At 43.6% G+C, this 15,669-nt stretch overlaps 1 protein-coding gene across 1 annotated transcript in view; it reads right to left on the reverse strand.

Moving 5' to 3' along the window:
* LOC311111403 (pro-interleukin-16-like) overlaps positions 1 to 15,382 on the reverse strand; it is a gene marked incomplete at its 5' end in the record, with an annotated part of 33,048 nt that extends 17,666 nt beyond the window's left edge. Inside the window, 10 exons of the mRNA XM_084154116.1 lie at positions 3,630 to 3,744; positions 4,130 to 4,252; positions 4,819 to 4,967; positions 5,554 to 5,659; positions 6,063 to 6,197; positions 8,112 to 8,280; positions 9,053 to 9,195; positions 13,538 to 13,808; positions 14,069 to 14,321; positions 15,376 to 15,382. Of these exons, the coding sequence (XP_084010242.1) occupies positions 3,630 to 3,744; positions 4,130 to 4,252; positions 4,819 to 4,967; positions 5,554 to 5,659; positions 6,063 to 6,197; positions 8,112 to 8,280; positions 9,053 to 9,195; positions 13,538 to 13,808; positions 14,069 to 14,321; positions 15,376 to 15,382 (1,471 nt within the window). The remainder of the gene's footprint in view (positions 1 to 3,629; positions 3,745 to 4,129; positions 4,253 to 4,818; positions 4,968 to 5,553; positions 5,660 to 6,062; positions 6,198 to 8,111; positions 8,281 to 9,052; positions 9,196 to 13,537; positions 13,809 to 14,068; positions 14,322 to 15,375) is intronic.
* Between the last annotated feature and the right edge of the window lie 287 nt (positions 15,383 to 15,669).

The following is a 15,669-nucleotide window of genomic DNA, read 5'->3' on the forward strand; positions in this document are numbered from 1 at the left end:
GAACTACATAATATTAAGAAATGCTATAGGTGGAAGGAAAGTAGCTTAGAACCTACCAAAAAACATTTAGGCAACAACAAATTCAATCGCTTTTAGACAACTTCCTGGAGAAAAAGTTTCACTGTAATAGTGAAGGTTTAAACTTGGCAGTAGAAAACCTAAACAGTATATTTGACCTCTCAGCTTCCCTATCAAATCTAGGAGACAACCTAAGAAAATTAACAACAATGACAAATGGTTTGATGAAGAATGCAAAAACCTAAGAATGAAATCCAACCAAAAACCTATCCAACCAAAAACATAGAGACCCAGAAAACCTGAGCCTACGCCTTCACTATGGTGAATCACTAAAACAATACAGAAATAAACTACGGAAAAAGAAGAAACAGCACGTCAGAAATCCGCTCAATGTAATTGAAGAATCCATAGAATCTAACCACTACGGGAAAATTGGAACACACTAAACAAACAACACAAAGAGCTATCTATCCAAAACGGATATGTATGGATAAACTACTTCTCCAATCTTTTTTGGCTCTATAACAAAGAACAAACAGCAAAAACATATACATGATCAAACAATAATCTTAGAATCAACAATTCAAAACTACCAGAACCCACTGGATTCTCCAATTACATTGAATGAACTACAGGACAAAATACAAATCCTCCAACCTAAAAAGGCCTGTGGTGTTGATGGTATCCTAAATTAAATGATAAAATATACAGACCACCAATTCCAATTGGCTATACTTAAACTCTTTAACATCATCCTCAGCTCTGGCATTGTCACGACTTCCTCCAAAGCTGCCTCCCCTCCTTGTTCGGGCAGGCTTCGGCGTTCGTCGTCACCGGCCTTCTAGCCACTGCCGCTCCATATCTCATCATTCCATTTGTCTTGTCTTGTCAATTATACACACCTGGTTCATATTCCCGTCATTAGTACGTGTTTAAGTGTTCCCTCTGCCCCCCTTGTCCTTGTGGGTGATTGTTCATTGTGAGGATTAGTAGCTCGGTTGAGCTCAGTATTTTGTGTTGCCGGGGTGTTTTCCCCGTGTGCATGTTTGTTCCAGTGCGCCTGTTTTGTGCACTGAACTGGTTACGCTGGATTATGGAAAAATCTCTGTATACTGTGATTTTTCCTCTTGCGCCTGACTCCTTCAAATCACGCATCACAGGCATTTTCCCAATATTTGGAACCAGGACTGCTCACCCCAATCCACAAAAGTGGAGACAAATTTGAACCCAATAACTACCGTGGGATATTCGTCAACAGCAACCTTGGGAAAATCCTCTGCGTTATCATTAACAGCAGACTAGTTCATTTCCTCAGTGAAAACAATGTACTGAGCAAATGTCAAATTAGCTTTTTACCAAATTACCATACGACAGACCACGTATTCACCCTGCACACCCTAATTAAGGCTTTGTTGATTTCGAAAAAGCTTTTGACTCAATTTGGCGTGAGGGTCTGCTATGCAAATGGATGGAAAGCGGTGTTGGGGGAAAAACCCACGACATTATAAAATCCATGTACACAAACAACAAGTGTGTGGTTAAAACTGGCAAAAACACACACATTTATTTCCACAGGGCCGTGGGGTGAGACAGGGGATGCAGCTTGATTCCCACCCTCTTCAACACATATATCAACGAATTGGCGAGGGCACTAGAACTGTCTGCAATACCAGGCCTCACTACTAAAATCTGAAGTCAAATGTCTACTGTTTGCTGATGATCTGGTGCTTCTGTCCCCTACCAAGGAGGGCCTACAGCAGCACCTAGATTTTCTGCACAGATTCTGACAGACCTGGGCCCTGACAGTAAATCTCAGTAAGACAAAAATTATGGTGTTCCAAAAAAGGTCCAGTTGCCAGGACCACAAATTCTCGATCCCAAAACGCCAAATAATGCATGCAGAGCAGAATTAGGCCGACACCCGCTAATTATCAAAATCCAGAAAAGAGCCATTAAATTCTACAACCACCTATAAGTAAGCGATTCCCAAACCTTCCATAACAAAGCCTTCACCTACAGAGAGATTAACCTGGAAAAGATTCCCCTAAGCAAGGTGGTCCTGGGTCTCTGTTCACAAACACAAACAGACCCCACAGAGCCCCAGGACAGCAACACAATTAGACAAAACCAAATCATGAGAAAACAAAAAGATAATTACTTGACACATTGGAAAGAAGTAACAAAAAAAACTGAGCAAACTAGAATGCTATTTGGGCCTAAACAGAGAGTACACAGTGGCAGAATACCTGACCACTGTGACTGACCCAAAATTAAGGAAAGCTTTGACTATGTACAGATTCCGTGAGCATAGCCTTGCTATTGAGAGAGCCCACCGTAGGCAGACCTGGCTCTCAAGAGAAGACAGGCTATGTGCACACTGCCCACAAAATGAGGTGGAAACTAAGCTGCACTTCCTAACCTCCTGCCAATTGTATGACAATATTAGAAACACATATTTCCTTGAGATTACACAGACCCACAAAGAATTCCAAAACAAACCCAATTTGGATAAACTCCCTTATCTATTGGGTGAAATACCACAGTGTGCCATCAAAGCAGCAAGATTTGTGACCTGTTGCCACAAGAAAAGGGCAACCAGTGAAGAACAAACACCATTGTAAATACAACCCATATTTATGTTTATTTATTTTCCCTTTTGTACTTTAACTATTTGACATCGTTACAACACTGTATATATACATAATATGACATTTGAAATGTCTATTCCTTTGGAACGTTTGTGAGTGTAATGTTTACTGTTAATATTTATTGTTTATTTCACTTTCCTTCATGATCTATTTCACTTGCTTTGGCAATGTAAACATATGTTTCCCATGCCAATAAAGCCATTTGAATTGAAATTGAATTGAGAGAGAGGGAGAGAGAGAGAGAGAGAGAGAGAGAGAGAGAGAGAGAGAGAGAGAGAGAGAGAGAGAGAGAGAGAGAGAGAGAGAGAGAGAGAGAGAGAGAGAGAGAGAGAGAGAGAGAGAGAGAGAGAGAGAGAGAGAGAGAGAGAGAGAGAGAGAGAGAGAGAGAGAGAGAGAGAGAGAGAGAGAGAGAGAGAGAGAGAGAGAGAGAGAGAGAGAGAGAGAGCGAGAGAGAGAGAGAGAGAGAGAGAGACAAAGAGAGAGAGAGAGACAAAGAGAGAGAGAGAGAGAGAGAGAGAGAGAGAGAGAGAGAGAGAGAGAGATAGAGAGAGAGAGTTGGACCACAGTCAGCCAACATGCTGCTCACCATACAGATAATAATATGATAATATAGTAAACTAAATGATAATTCTGTGCCATACTGTATAGATCTAAGACAGTGGTCACTGGTCCAGCAGTCCAAGAGGGCTACAGGGTGTGTGTATGCTTTAGTGTAAGTCAGTGTTGGACTGAGATCAACTCTGTTGTTGTACTAATAACATTTGAACGAAAGCATATGGTTTACATCGTTTTCATGCTCATCAAACCATTCAGTTACCAGTTGTGCCCTGTGGATGGGGGCATTGTCATCCTGGAAGAGGCCACTCCCATCAGGATAGAAATGCTTCACCATTGGTTGAAGGTGATCACTCAGAATGGTTGAGTGGAAGACCCAGAGCTACCTCTCTGTCTTTCTCCTCTTACCCTCCTGCAGTCTGCCATCTGCAGCCGCCGCCCCTCCTGGGAAGATGGTCTTGACGTAGATACCCATGGGTCCATACATGCTGTCCCTGCCCCCCACGATACTGAACCCCAGACCCTGCATGGGACAACACAACAGTTAGGAGAGACTTGAAACTACAGATTGCACCTTTAAGGAGGAGTATTCACCCCCTTTAAAGATGTAATCTGTAGTTTCATTTCTGGTAATGAAAAATATTAACCCGGCCAATAGCACTGAGGGGGTGGTCTTTGCAATTGTACTCTGACTGGCTTAAATGTAACTAGGACCCCGAGTTTTCCCATCAAGTCATATGGTCAGGGAAAACTCAGGGCCAAAGCAACAACTTATCACTAGTATGTGTAAAGATTAGATGCTACTCAGTAGTAGAAGCAAACAATGATGCTTTATTATGAATTAGCCCCAGGGCCACGTGTTGCGTTCAAGATCCTGGAGCAGACGTTCAAACGTGCTGCATAATTACCTTGCCATGGCCCTTCATCAGCACAATGTTACAGATGATGAAGGCTTGGACGTTACTGCAGGAGTGGACCAGATGGGCGGAGCTAAGAGAGCGGCTAAGAGAGCGAGAGGGGCGGGGAACGGGCTGTGGAGGGGGGAGGAGGAGTGGGGTGGAGGGTGGAGAAGGGGGAGGAGGGGGACAGACGGGAGACACCCTCAGTCAGGTTCCACACACACACACACACACACACATACAGGTTTCACACACACACACACACACACACACACACACACACACACATTTTTCCTCGCTCGCTCTAGAGTCCAAGTTCTGCTAAGCAGGAAGAAGCCTGACAAATTGAGTTGACTAATTCCAGATGCTTTTTGGAAGTGTTTTCTACACCTGTTTTTAATCTCCCTTCTTTTCGTATTGTTCTGACGTTTCTCTTCTCTCCGTCTCACTCACTGTATGAGCGGATCATTGAATTATGTAATGATTATAATGTAAAAGAGTCTCCTTCCAAGAACTTCATTGAATAGAAACTTTTATCATGAGAACTCAAATTGAAATAACAAGGCAATAGGAGCAGCGGCTCCTGTAGAAATCTCACGAATGTAATAAGTCAGGACCGATCTTGATTCATTGTAATCAGAGCATTTGCAGGTGCAGAAACTCTCAAGGCAGGTAGGCAGACAGGCACACACACACACCTGGTTGGGGTTGTGAGGAAACTCCAGCTGCTGGGACAGGGACTTCCTGCTGCCAAAGAAACCAGCGGTTCCGTGGGTGTTGCTCTGGTAAAGCTCAGGTGTCTTCAGGATAATAGTGTCCAGGTCTCCGATCCAGTATGGATGGACACCTGAGCACAATTCAATACAATGTCATGTGATTCAATACAATGTCATGTGACTCAATACAATGTCATGTGATGCAATACTATCCAGAGACCAAGCAGAACTCAAGACACCAACTGTGATCAACTGTATGGAACCTGGGTTATCTGCTTCCCTCAATACCACATTAGCCCATTGAGCTAAAGCCTACGACATTTTCTGGGCGATAACAAGACTCTTGGTTACTCATCATAAAAGCAGGTCAAAACAGGGAAAGACTAGTTGCTCAAACAGCAAGGAATGCAATTTGTAAAAAAAAAACTAAAAACAAGTGACTTACAAAACGTACCCAGGTCAATTTCAAGCATCATTACATTTAGTCATTTCCAGAGTTTAGACAACATCTGTGCAGGATGTGACAAACTCAACATCCATTTAGAGATTATAATGTCCTCATGTTCTTCTAGGACAGGAAGGAAATGACTTAATAGTATCTAATGATGTACCACAGGAAACTCAAGACAACTGCCTTTCAGGCCTCATATCGGTGTGTGTGTGTGTGTGTGTGTGTGTGTGTGTGCGTGCGTGCATGCGTGTGTGCATGTGTGTTACTGGTAGAGTTGGAGCGGGTCCTCTTGCAGACCGTCTGTCCCTGAAGACAGTGTCCTGTCCTCTCTGTGTCCCAGCCTCTGTCCTCATTCATCTCTGGGATTGCCAGCTACAACTCACAACATACCAGGGTCATGTTCATTCGACACCAAACGGAGGAAAACACACTGAAACAGGGTCATGGACTAGGCTGGGTGCCAGTCTGTTTAGCTTACATTCCACGCCTTGTACTCCATGTCCTGTGCTACCCTGGTGGAGTAGAATGTTAGCTAAACAGATTGGTACCCAGACTAAGGATGGACTACCTGGGCTGTTATTTTTGTTTTCCGTTTCAAAACGTTTTACAATGATGTGCCCTACTGAATTCAACCCAGGTATTCATCCACTCTTGGAGGGAAATGGATGTTCAAACAATGATTTTCAAAGTTAAAGCCTAAAGATAATGAAGACACACTGAACCAAACAGTCTGTGAATGTTTATCAAGAGGACTTAGAAGAGTCCTAATTGATACCTTGAGGTGGTTGTTGTTCCCAGTGTGTTCTGTCTCTGTGTAGTTGGCCACTGCCATGGGGTCTGCCAGGCTCAGGGGGTCTGCCAGGGTTACACCTCCAGGGGAGTGGGGCTGCTGCTCACATGTTGAGCTTTCCTACAACACACAGAAAGGACTGAAAGTTTAATCGTTATGGAATTCAATGGTGTACATGTGTCAATCTTTCTATGATTGGAGATAGTTTTTAGGACTTATACTGATTGTGTAAGATACAGAATTATTCCAAATAAAATGTGTGAATATAGTATTTAAATGCTTGGAAGAGATTGATGGAATTAAAATGAACTAATAAGCTTCTAAAATATTGATTGCCCTTTTAGTTCATATCTGGAATATATTAGTTAATATATTTAACACTTGCTCACTTCAGTTAGAGAAGTCTGATTTGAATTATTGAATTTCCTGTTTTCAATTTGGTCTCCATAACAACGCATACTATTTCTCTGCTAGAGGCAGGACTGAGTATTATGGGAAAGATTTGAAGGAGAGACTGAAACAGTGTTCAAAACACAATCAGCTGAGTCCAAAGTTGTCACATGTTTTAGACATTCTTTCCTACTTGTCTGTCCCTCCCTTCTCTTCTTATCTGTCTGTCTGTATCACTCTCTCTCTCTTTCTCTCTCTCTCACTTGCTCTCTCTCTCTCTCACTTGCTCTCTCTCTCTCTCTCTCTCTCTCTCATTATCTGTGTGTGTGCCAGTCTCTCTCTCTCTCTCTCTCTCTCTCTCTCATTATCTCTCTCTCTCTCTCTCTCTCATTATCTGTCTCTCTCTCTCTCATTATCTGTCTCTCTCTCTCTCTCTCTCTCTCTCTCTCTCTCTCTCTCTCTCTCTCTCTCTCTCTCTCTCTCTCTCTCTCTCTCTCTCTCTCTCTCTCTCTCTCTCTCTGTGAGTGTGCATGAGCGTGTGTGTGAGAGTCTCTGCCTTATACCCTTCTGTATCATCTCAAACAGACAGGGACTTGGCTTGGTCAGATGTAGTGTCACCTAGCATGAGACAGCTTCAACATATCCTCAGTCCAACCTCTGAAAAATGATTACAAATTGGATGAGGGAGGAAGATGTGAGAGGGCCTTCCACGTAGAGTGAAAGCTGCTTCAACCGCAGTGGGAGAAGTAGAATGAACACTTAAGCCAGGACTCACACTCTATATCCATTCATGAGATATGGGAAATGTAATCTCTCTCTCTCTCTCTCCCTTTTCACCAAATGGCTGACAGCAAAGTCAGTAATCTCTTCCTATTCAATTTCTGTTTTGAGACTATTTTCTACCCGTTTCAGCCAAATGAGGATGGGCCCCCATCAATTTGATTGATTGATCATTTGGAACTGTCACTCCTGTACAGGCAGAATGCATGTCATATCTAATGTCATCAATGTCACTACGCAGCTCTTTTTCCCACATACTGACAGTGCAGTGACTGTGGCTAGCAATGTTTTGTTGCACTATTTGGTTTAATTTGAACTCATTCCATTTCTGATTTCACATCATTTCTGAGGCAATGCAGATATTCTGCCCCACAGATTCCACCTGGGACCAGTGTTGGCTGGGACCAGTGTCTGGTGGATGTAGGATGGGAATGTGGCTACAGCATGTGAAGAAATGCCAGACCCACACAGCCTTAGTGGCTAGAGGGATGATGGAGAATGACCTACTGTAACACAGGTGGAGTGTCAAATCTGTATTATAGTGAGGGTCCAAAATGGCACCCTATTCCCTATATTGTCAATACTTTGGTAAAAGTACTGCACTATACAGGGAATAGGGTGCCATTTGGGACCCAACTGAACATATTATGGGATGTATCAATTTAGAATGGCAAACATAGGAGTTGTCTATGGAAAAAATGGAATAGTCCCCAAGTGCACACCTCGTCCACTGCATGGCACTCCATTTGAAGTAAAACAAATACTATTTGAACCCAGGTCTGGTATGGAGTGCCAACATTTATATTTTTTCTTCATTTCAGCAACAGAACAAGTGGGATGTGAGTGGGATGTGAGTGGTTCTACCTCACTGTAGGCTGTTATGTGGCTGTTCCTGGAGGCGGCCTGCCTCCCTCCCTCCCCCTCTGTCCTGGCAGCATGGCCGTTCTTGGCCTGCCTCTCCACCTCTGTCCTGGCATGGCCGTTTAGACACTGTCCGTTAAAAGGTGCAAGCTTGTCTGTACTCTGAAGGTAACTGCTCCTGGAGAAGCAGGCAGAAAGACAAAGTTAGACAGAAGCTTCAGGGAAATTGCTTTGAAGCTTTCCTCTGAGAACTAAGCATAGAAAAATAGCCACTGTTGTTTGGCAGTGTGGGTACATTAGCCACTACACTTTGGGAATCTGCTGCATGCATTTCCCAAACTGTTGTACACAAGCCTTGGCAAGGCCATCTTCGAAAAACCATAAACTGACAGGTATAATGCACTATGCTAACAGCCATTTTGAATCAGTTCAAAATGTATTACATAGAAAGCCATAACATATAATAATAAGCCTTAAAGGGATACTTCAGGATTTTATCTACTTCCCCAGAGTCAGATAAACTCGTGGATACCATTTTTTTGTCTCTGTGTCCAGTATGAAGCATGCTAGTAGATACCCATAGACTTCCAGTCATTGCGCTAACGCTAGTTAGCATTGGCTTGCAAAACTACCTCTAACTTTTTAGTAGATGCTCTTATCCAGAGCGACTAACAGGAGCAATTAGGGTTAAGTGCCTTGCTCAAGGACACATCGACATATTTTTCACCTAGTCGGCTCGGGGATTCAAACCAGCAACCTTTCAGATATTTTCCCAACGCTCTTAACAGCTAGGCTATCTGTCCCCCCAACTTCCTTCATACTGGACACAGAGACATACAAAATCCCAAAGTATCCCTTTAAGAAGACAGTATAAAGGCCCAGACATGCTTACAAGAAGTAATAAAGCATTATAGCAGTCTGCTTATATCTGTATGGCTTGCTACCTGTGTCCCTCCCCTCCTCCGTTCCTCCCTCGCTCCACACTGGGCTCTTTGTCCTCCGTCTGGTGGCTGCTATCGCCCGTCTGCAGGCCCAGACCCTCCTCGCCCGCCCCCGTCGTTACACACATCCTCCAGATACTGCTCTCCTGCACCAATAGGGCAAGCAGAGCGTTAGCACAAGGGGACCTCTATGCAGGGGCAATACTCTCCTGTGCCAATACAGTCCCAGGAGAGATGAGGTTACAACATGCTCAACTTTGTTTTCTTCATTAGACAAGGGTGTTATAAGTCAAGGAGCGACACAAGCATGCGAAAAGGCTAGCACTCAGTTGATGAAGCTGCAATTGGTGTCCATATCACCAACAAACTATCATGGTCCGAACACATCAAAACAGTCATGAAGAGGGAACGACAACGCCTTTTCCCCCTCAGGAGACTGAAAAGATTTGGCATGGGTCACAAGATCCTCAAAAAGTTATACAGCTGCACCATCGAGAGCATCCTGACCGGTTGCATCACCGCCTGGTATGGTAACTGCTCGGCATCCGACCATAGTGCGTACGGCCCAGTACATCACTGGGGCCAAGCTTCCTGACATCCAGGACCTATATACTAGGCGGTGTCAGAGGAAGGCCCAAAAAATTGTCAAAGACTCCAGTCACCCAAGTCATAGACTGTTGTCTCTGCTATCGCACAGCAAGCGGTACCGGAGCGCCAAGTCTAGGTCCAAAAGGCTCCTTAACAGCTTCTACCCTCAAGCCATAAGACTGCTGAATAATTAATCAAATGGCCACCCAGACTATTTACATTGATTCACTTTACCCTTACTTACATGTAGAAATTACCTCGACTAACCTATACCCCCGCACAATGACTCAGTACTGGTACCCCCTATATACAGCCTCGTTATAGTTATTTTATTGTGTTACTTTTTTATTTTTTCTAACTTGAGTTTATTTAGTAAATATTTTCTTAACTCTATTTGTTGAACTGCATTGTTGGTTAATACATTTCATGGTAAGGTCTCCACCTGTTGTATTCGGCGCATGTGCCAAATAACATCTGATTTGATTGGATTTTAGTGGTTCATATGGATGGTTCCAATAGACTACGATAGCATAAAATATGTTTGTTTAGAGAGTAAAACCAGGGAAGTTGGGGACGGATCTTCAGAGGGGTCAAAGAAACACATTGCCTAGACTAGAGCTACAACTCTAACTGCATATGTATCAAGCACATCAGAGTAGGAGTGCTGATCTAGGATCAGGTCACCCCTGTCTGTATTATCTTATTCATTGTGATCTAAAAGGCAAAGCTGATCCTAAATCAGCTCTCCTACTCTGAGACGTTAGATACATATGGCTCCCCTGGCCTTTTCTTATACCAGTACAGTCCAGTCCAGCAGAGCCAACACAAGGGCACCTCTATGCAGGGTTTTAAAAGACGGCTTTATGACCAAATCAAGACCTTGAGTTAATGGGTTGACAGCTTCAGAACAAATAACAGAGTAGTAGAGCTTTTATAGGTCTATGAACTGTGCCACAGCGTGCATAAGTTACCTTTATGAGAACTGCTAGTGTGTTTAGGCTCCTTTTAAAAGAGAACCATATGATTAACTTAAATCTCACATGACATTGTCCTTATGAAATGCAGGGGCCATTTTTGGAACCATTGTAAAGGTACTGCCCCACACCCACTACGGTTGAAAATTTTTTGAGATGAAATGCTGTAGTCTAACTGTGGGGTGCCTGAGTCTGGGCTAGTGGGTAAAGCTGTAACCTGCAGCACATGGAACCCCCTCTCTCTATCCTTTTCAATGTCTCCCCTTGTTCCATTATATATCTCTATCTGAATATAAACAACAACAACCCAGAGGTATTAAACACACGTTCTAACATGCACATGATATGAACATAAAACAATGTAAAACACAGTGAACGTCAACTCACTGTTTGTTTCCCTCATGGTATTTTTGCATGTATCTGAATGTCTGTTATTGACTGTCCTGTGACATAGCCTTCTGTCAGCTCAGAGTAGCAGGATTGGGCTCAATTCCATTTCTCCTAGGCCAATTCAGGGGTTTGAAAAGGAATCAAGCCTTTCTTTCTATGTGAACTCAATTAATTTGTGACCGGTTGGACACTAACAAGCTCTTTCCTCTGATTCACCCACCAGGTGTGTCTTGTCATAATCAACGGTAGGATCTTTATATGACAGTTTTTAAATGACAGCCTTCCGCTTCACTATCAACGAATTCACTCTTAATGAGTTGACATGGAATCGACCTAACCTTGGTGAATAGAGTTCATTCATAAACTTTAGGGTAACCTTGGGTTTCTCTCTGAATGTCCATAGGATCATACTGTCTTGTGACATAGTCCTCATGTTATCCTAGTGATTAAATAACTAGCATTCATTCATTCATGAACTCTGATTTATGTTCTGCTACGGAACATTTTAATTCCTGACATCAATCTGGCTGAAGGTTGGCCTGAACATAATCAGTCTGCCGCTAAACACTACTTCCTGACATCAATCTGGCTGAAGATTGGCCTGAACAGAATCAGTCTGCTACGGAACACTACTTCCTGACATTAATCTGGCTGAAGGTTGGCCTGAACAGAATCAGTGTACTACGGAACACTACTTCCTGACATTAATCTGGCTGAAGGTTGGCCTGAACATTTACATTACATTTACATTTACGTCATTTAGCAGACGCTCTTATCCAGAGCGACTTACAAATTGGTGCATTCACCTGAACAGAATCAGTCTGCTACGGAACACTACTTGCTGACATCAATCTCGCTGAAAGTTGGCCTGAACATAATCAGTCTGCCGCTAAACACTACTTCCTGACATTAATCTGGCTGAAGGTTGGCCTGAACAGAATCAGTCTGCTACGGAACACTACTTCCTGACATCAACCTGGCTGAAGATTAGCCTGAACAGAGTCAGTCTGCTACGGAACACTACTTCCTGACATTAATCTGGCTGAAGGTTGGCCTGAACATAATCAGTCTGCCGCTAAACACTACTTCCTGACATTAATCTGGCTGAAGATTGGCCTGAACAGAATCAGTCTGCTACGGAACACTACTTCCTGACATTAATCTGGCTGAAGGTTGGCCTGAACAGAATCAGTCTGCTACGGAACACTACTTCCTGACATCAACCTGGCAGAAGGTTAGCCTGAACAGAATCAGTCTGCTACGGAACATTACTTCCTGACATCAATCTGGCTGAAGATTGGCCTGAATAGAATCAGCCATGTGAGTTCACAGCTACTGACAGAGGTGATGCTTTTATCTTATAACACATAGCTAGGAACAAGACTAACAGACCAGCCATAACCTCAAATAGGGGAGGGATGAAGGAAGGAAGGGTGCATTTATTAAGTATTTGAACATGGCCACATTGTCCCGAGGCTCTATGACATCAGTGAAATGTCCTCATAGCCTTGTGTTAGCTAGTTAACATGTCTTTCCCTCCAATGTGGTCTAATACCTCTCTCCCTCCCCTGGTTCCCAACAAACACTTTCTTTGTGTGTGAGTGAAACAGGCCCAAGAGCAGCACTCAGCCCCCTGACACACAGGCCATGTGATTGCTGTTATGCATTTGCACAAGAAACCCAGTCCAGACAGAGATGACTAGAGGAACCCAGTCCAGACAAAGATGACTAGAGGAACCCAGTCCAGACAGAGATGACTAGAGGAACACATTCCAGACTATATTATGGGTAGTACCAGGAGTTCTTCATACACTGGACTCAATCTTCAGATACAATACTGTATTGTATATGTTTTATCCTAAATGCTTTTCATATTGAGACAAGTCCTAACTTGAGATCAACATGCATTATTCATTCCCCCCCCCCCCCACAAATCTCCCATTGTCTTCAATGCATGTTTCAAGTGAGGATCTGACCCCTTTTGAGCAACTAAGACTCTCTACCCACCACACATAACAAGAAGTAAGTCATATGCTTTTGAAGGCTGGAGTCTTTAGCTTGTTCACTCTTGCAATAGCAGTAACAGTCTTAACATGCAACATGTATGGTACCTGAACATGGTATGCTAATCCACCCTGATGCCTAGCTGTCAGCCTGTCAGCTGAGAAAGGATCTACATGTCTGACCAATACACTGCCTGAGGGACTGGACTGACATAAACACACATCTTTTTAGTTTTTCCAGATTCATTAAAACTTCTTATCATAGTTCTCTTAGTTAAGTAATAGTGTGTATAACGTGCATTAACAATGATTATGTGCATAAAAAATGGTTTTCAAATGTATTGATAAAAACAACCAATGCAAAGATAGCACTGTGCAGAACAGTCATAATTCAGGACCAGGAGGCATACATTGTTAATAGCACTTTGCAAACAGCAACCCTGTTGGCTTGGCACCACATTATGATGTAATATATCATTGAAATGTCCAAACACAACTCCATAATGTTATAAGCAAATGATCCCCATTCATACCTTGATACTGAAGGACCTCCTCATATTCCTCTTGTGTTCTCCTGTAGCCCTGAGTGTGTTGGTGGCCTCTACGGGTGGCTGTGTAGATGCCTGCATAGTTCCTCCACTCTCCTGGGGTCCTTCCTGGATCTTCTTCCGGTACCTTTCCCCCTCTCTGTCCCCCTCCCCGTCTCTCCCCAAGCCCCCGTCTCCCTCCCAGCCCTCCCCTGGCTGTCTCTCTTCGGGGCTGGGGCAGTCATCACTGGCCCTGGAGTGACAGAGGATCAGAGACCTGGAAGGAAGAAGAAGAAGAAGAAGAAGAAGAAGAAGAAGAAGAAGAAGAAGAAGAAGAAGAAGAAGAAGAAGAAGAAGAAGAAGAAGAAGAAGAAGAAGAAGAAGAAGAAGAAGAATTAACGGGAAAAGGAAAAGGCATATCGTTGCTACCTCGTATTCCAACCAAAAATCCATTATGCTCCCAGCAAGGCCTCCGCACATTGGCTTTGACTAAACCAAGCAGCCTGAAGAGCGGTGTGCTACGAACAGATTCCATACCTGGAGAGCATGGCTAGCTTGTTGGAGCGGTGGCGGTGGCTGTGGCTAGCGTTGGTGGTGTTGCTCTTCCCAGAGTCCCTGCCTCGCCTCTCCATCCTCCGAGCTGCCGCCGTGCTGGCTTTCCTCCTCTGGTAGGAGTATCTCTGGGGCATGGCCGTTAGAGTGTGTGTGTGTGCTGCTTGTGTGTGTGCTGCTAACACACTCTCACACACACTCCTCCCAGCCGGCACACAGGCTAATGGAGAGGGACACTCTGCAAGGCAATTTGAAAATTCAATTAGGAAGTCTGTCTGTGTGTGTGTGTGTGTATGTGTACGTGTATATGTGTGTGTCTGCATGCGTGCGTGTGTGTGTGTGTGTGTGTGTGTGTGTGTGTGTGTGTGTGAGCGTGCGTGTGTGTGTGTGTCCGTGCATGCATGCTTGCATGCTTGTGTGTGTCATAAGTGTTCTGAGAATCTGCTGAGGCAATGGTCGAAGCAGAGATAAGAGATCTTTTCTTCCCTGAAAACAGCAGCATGTTGCTGCTAGAGCCTCCTGAATAGGGCTTAATCAGACTCCTGATATTTAGACTGCACACACTGTAAACACACATGTACGTGCAAACAAAGACACGCATTAATATACACACGTGCACACACATGCACACACGTGCACACATGTGCACGGACACACACACACCAAAGCTCCTTCCCCCGGGATTTGAGGTCATGGAGACCATGAACTTACAGTAACCACACTAACGGAGATCTGCACTGAGATTGTTCTGGGCTCACAAAGTGCCTCCCAAATGGCCTTATGAGCCCTGGTGAAAAGTAGTGCACTAAATAGGGAATAGGGTGGCATTTGGAACGCAACACTTAGAATAGGAAAACCCCTACATAATAAAGTAAACAAACCCATACACATTTCAACTGATCCAGCTGCTACTGTTTATTGTCTATCCTGTTGCCTACTCACTTTATTCCTACACTCTTAGAAAAAAGGGTTACAAAAGGGTTCTTCGGCTGTCCCCATAGGAGAGCCCTTTTTGGTTCCAGGCAGAACCCTTTTTGGTTCCAGGTAGAACCCTTTTGTGTTTCATGTAGAACCCTCTGTAGAAAGGGTTCTACATGGAACCCAAAAGGGTTCTACCTGGAACCAAAAAGGGGACAGCCGAAGAACAGCCGAAGAACCATTTAAGGCTCTAGATAGCACGTTTTCTTCTAAGAGTATAGTTATATGTACGTATCTACCTCAATTACCTCATACCCCTGCACATCGACTCGGTACTGGTACCCCGTGTATATATCCAAGTCATCATTACTCACTGTGCATCTATTATTACTTTGGTAACACTTTACTTGACACCTAGTGTCATGACACGTTATAACACGATCATAACCATGTCATAATATGTCATAACACTGTCATGACCCATATATTTACATCTGTTGTGACATATATTGCGTTCTTTTTGTGGCTGGTTATGACACCTACATAAGAGTGTCAAAACCTATATTTATTCAAATGTGTTTTTTCCCTGCCAAGAAATTTCCATTTTCATTGTATTTTGAATAACTTGTTGAAAATACACTTCATGACACTGTTATGAACCATTATCA

Source organism: Coregonus lavaretus (genome assembly GCF_964263955.1).
Source record: "Coregonus lavaretus genome assembly, chromosome: 37".
NCBI classification, from domain to species: domain Eukaryota; kingdom Metazoa; phylum Chordata; class Actinopteri; order Salmoniformes; family Salmonidae; genus Coregonus; species Coregonus lavaretus.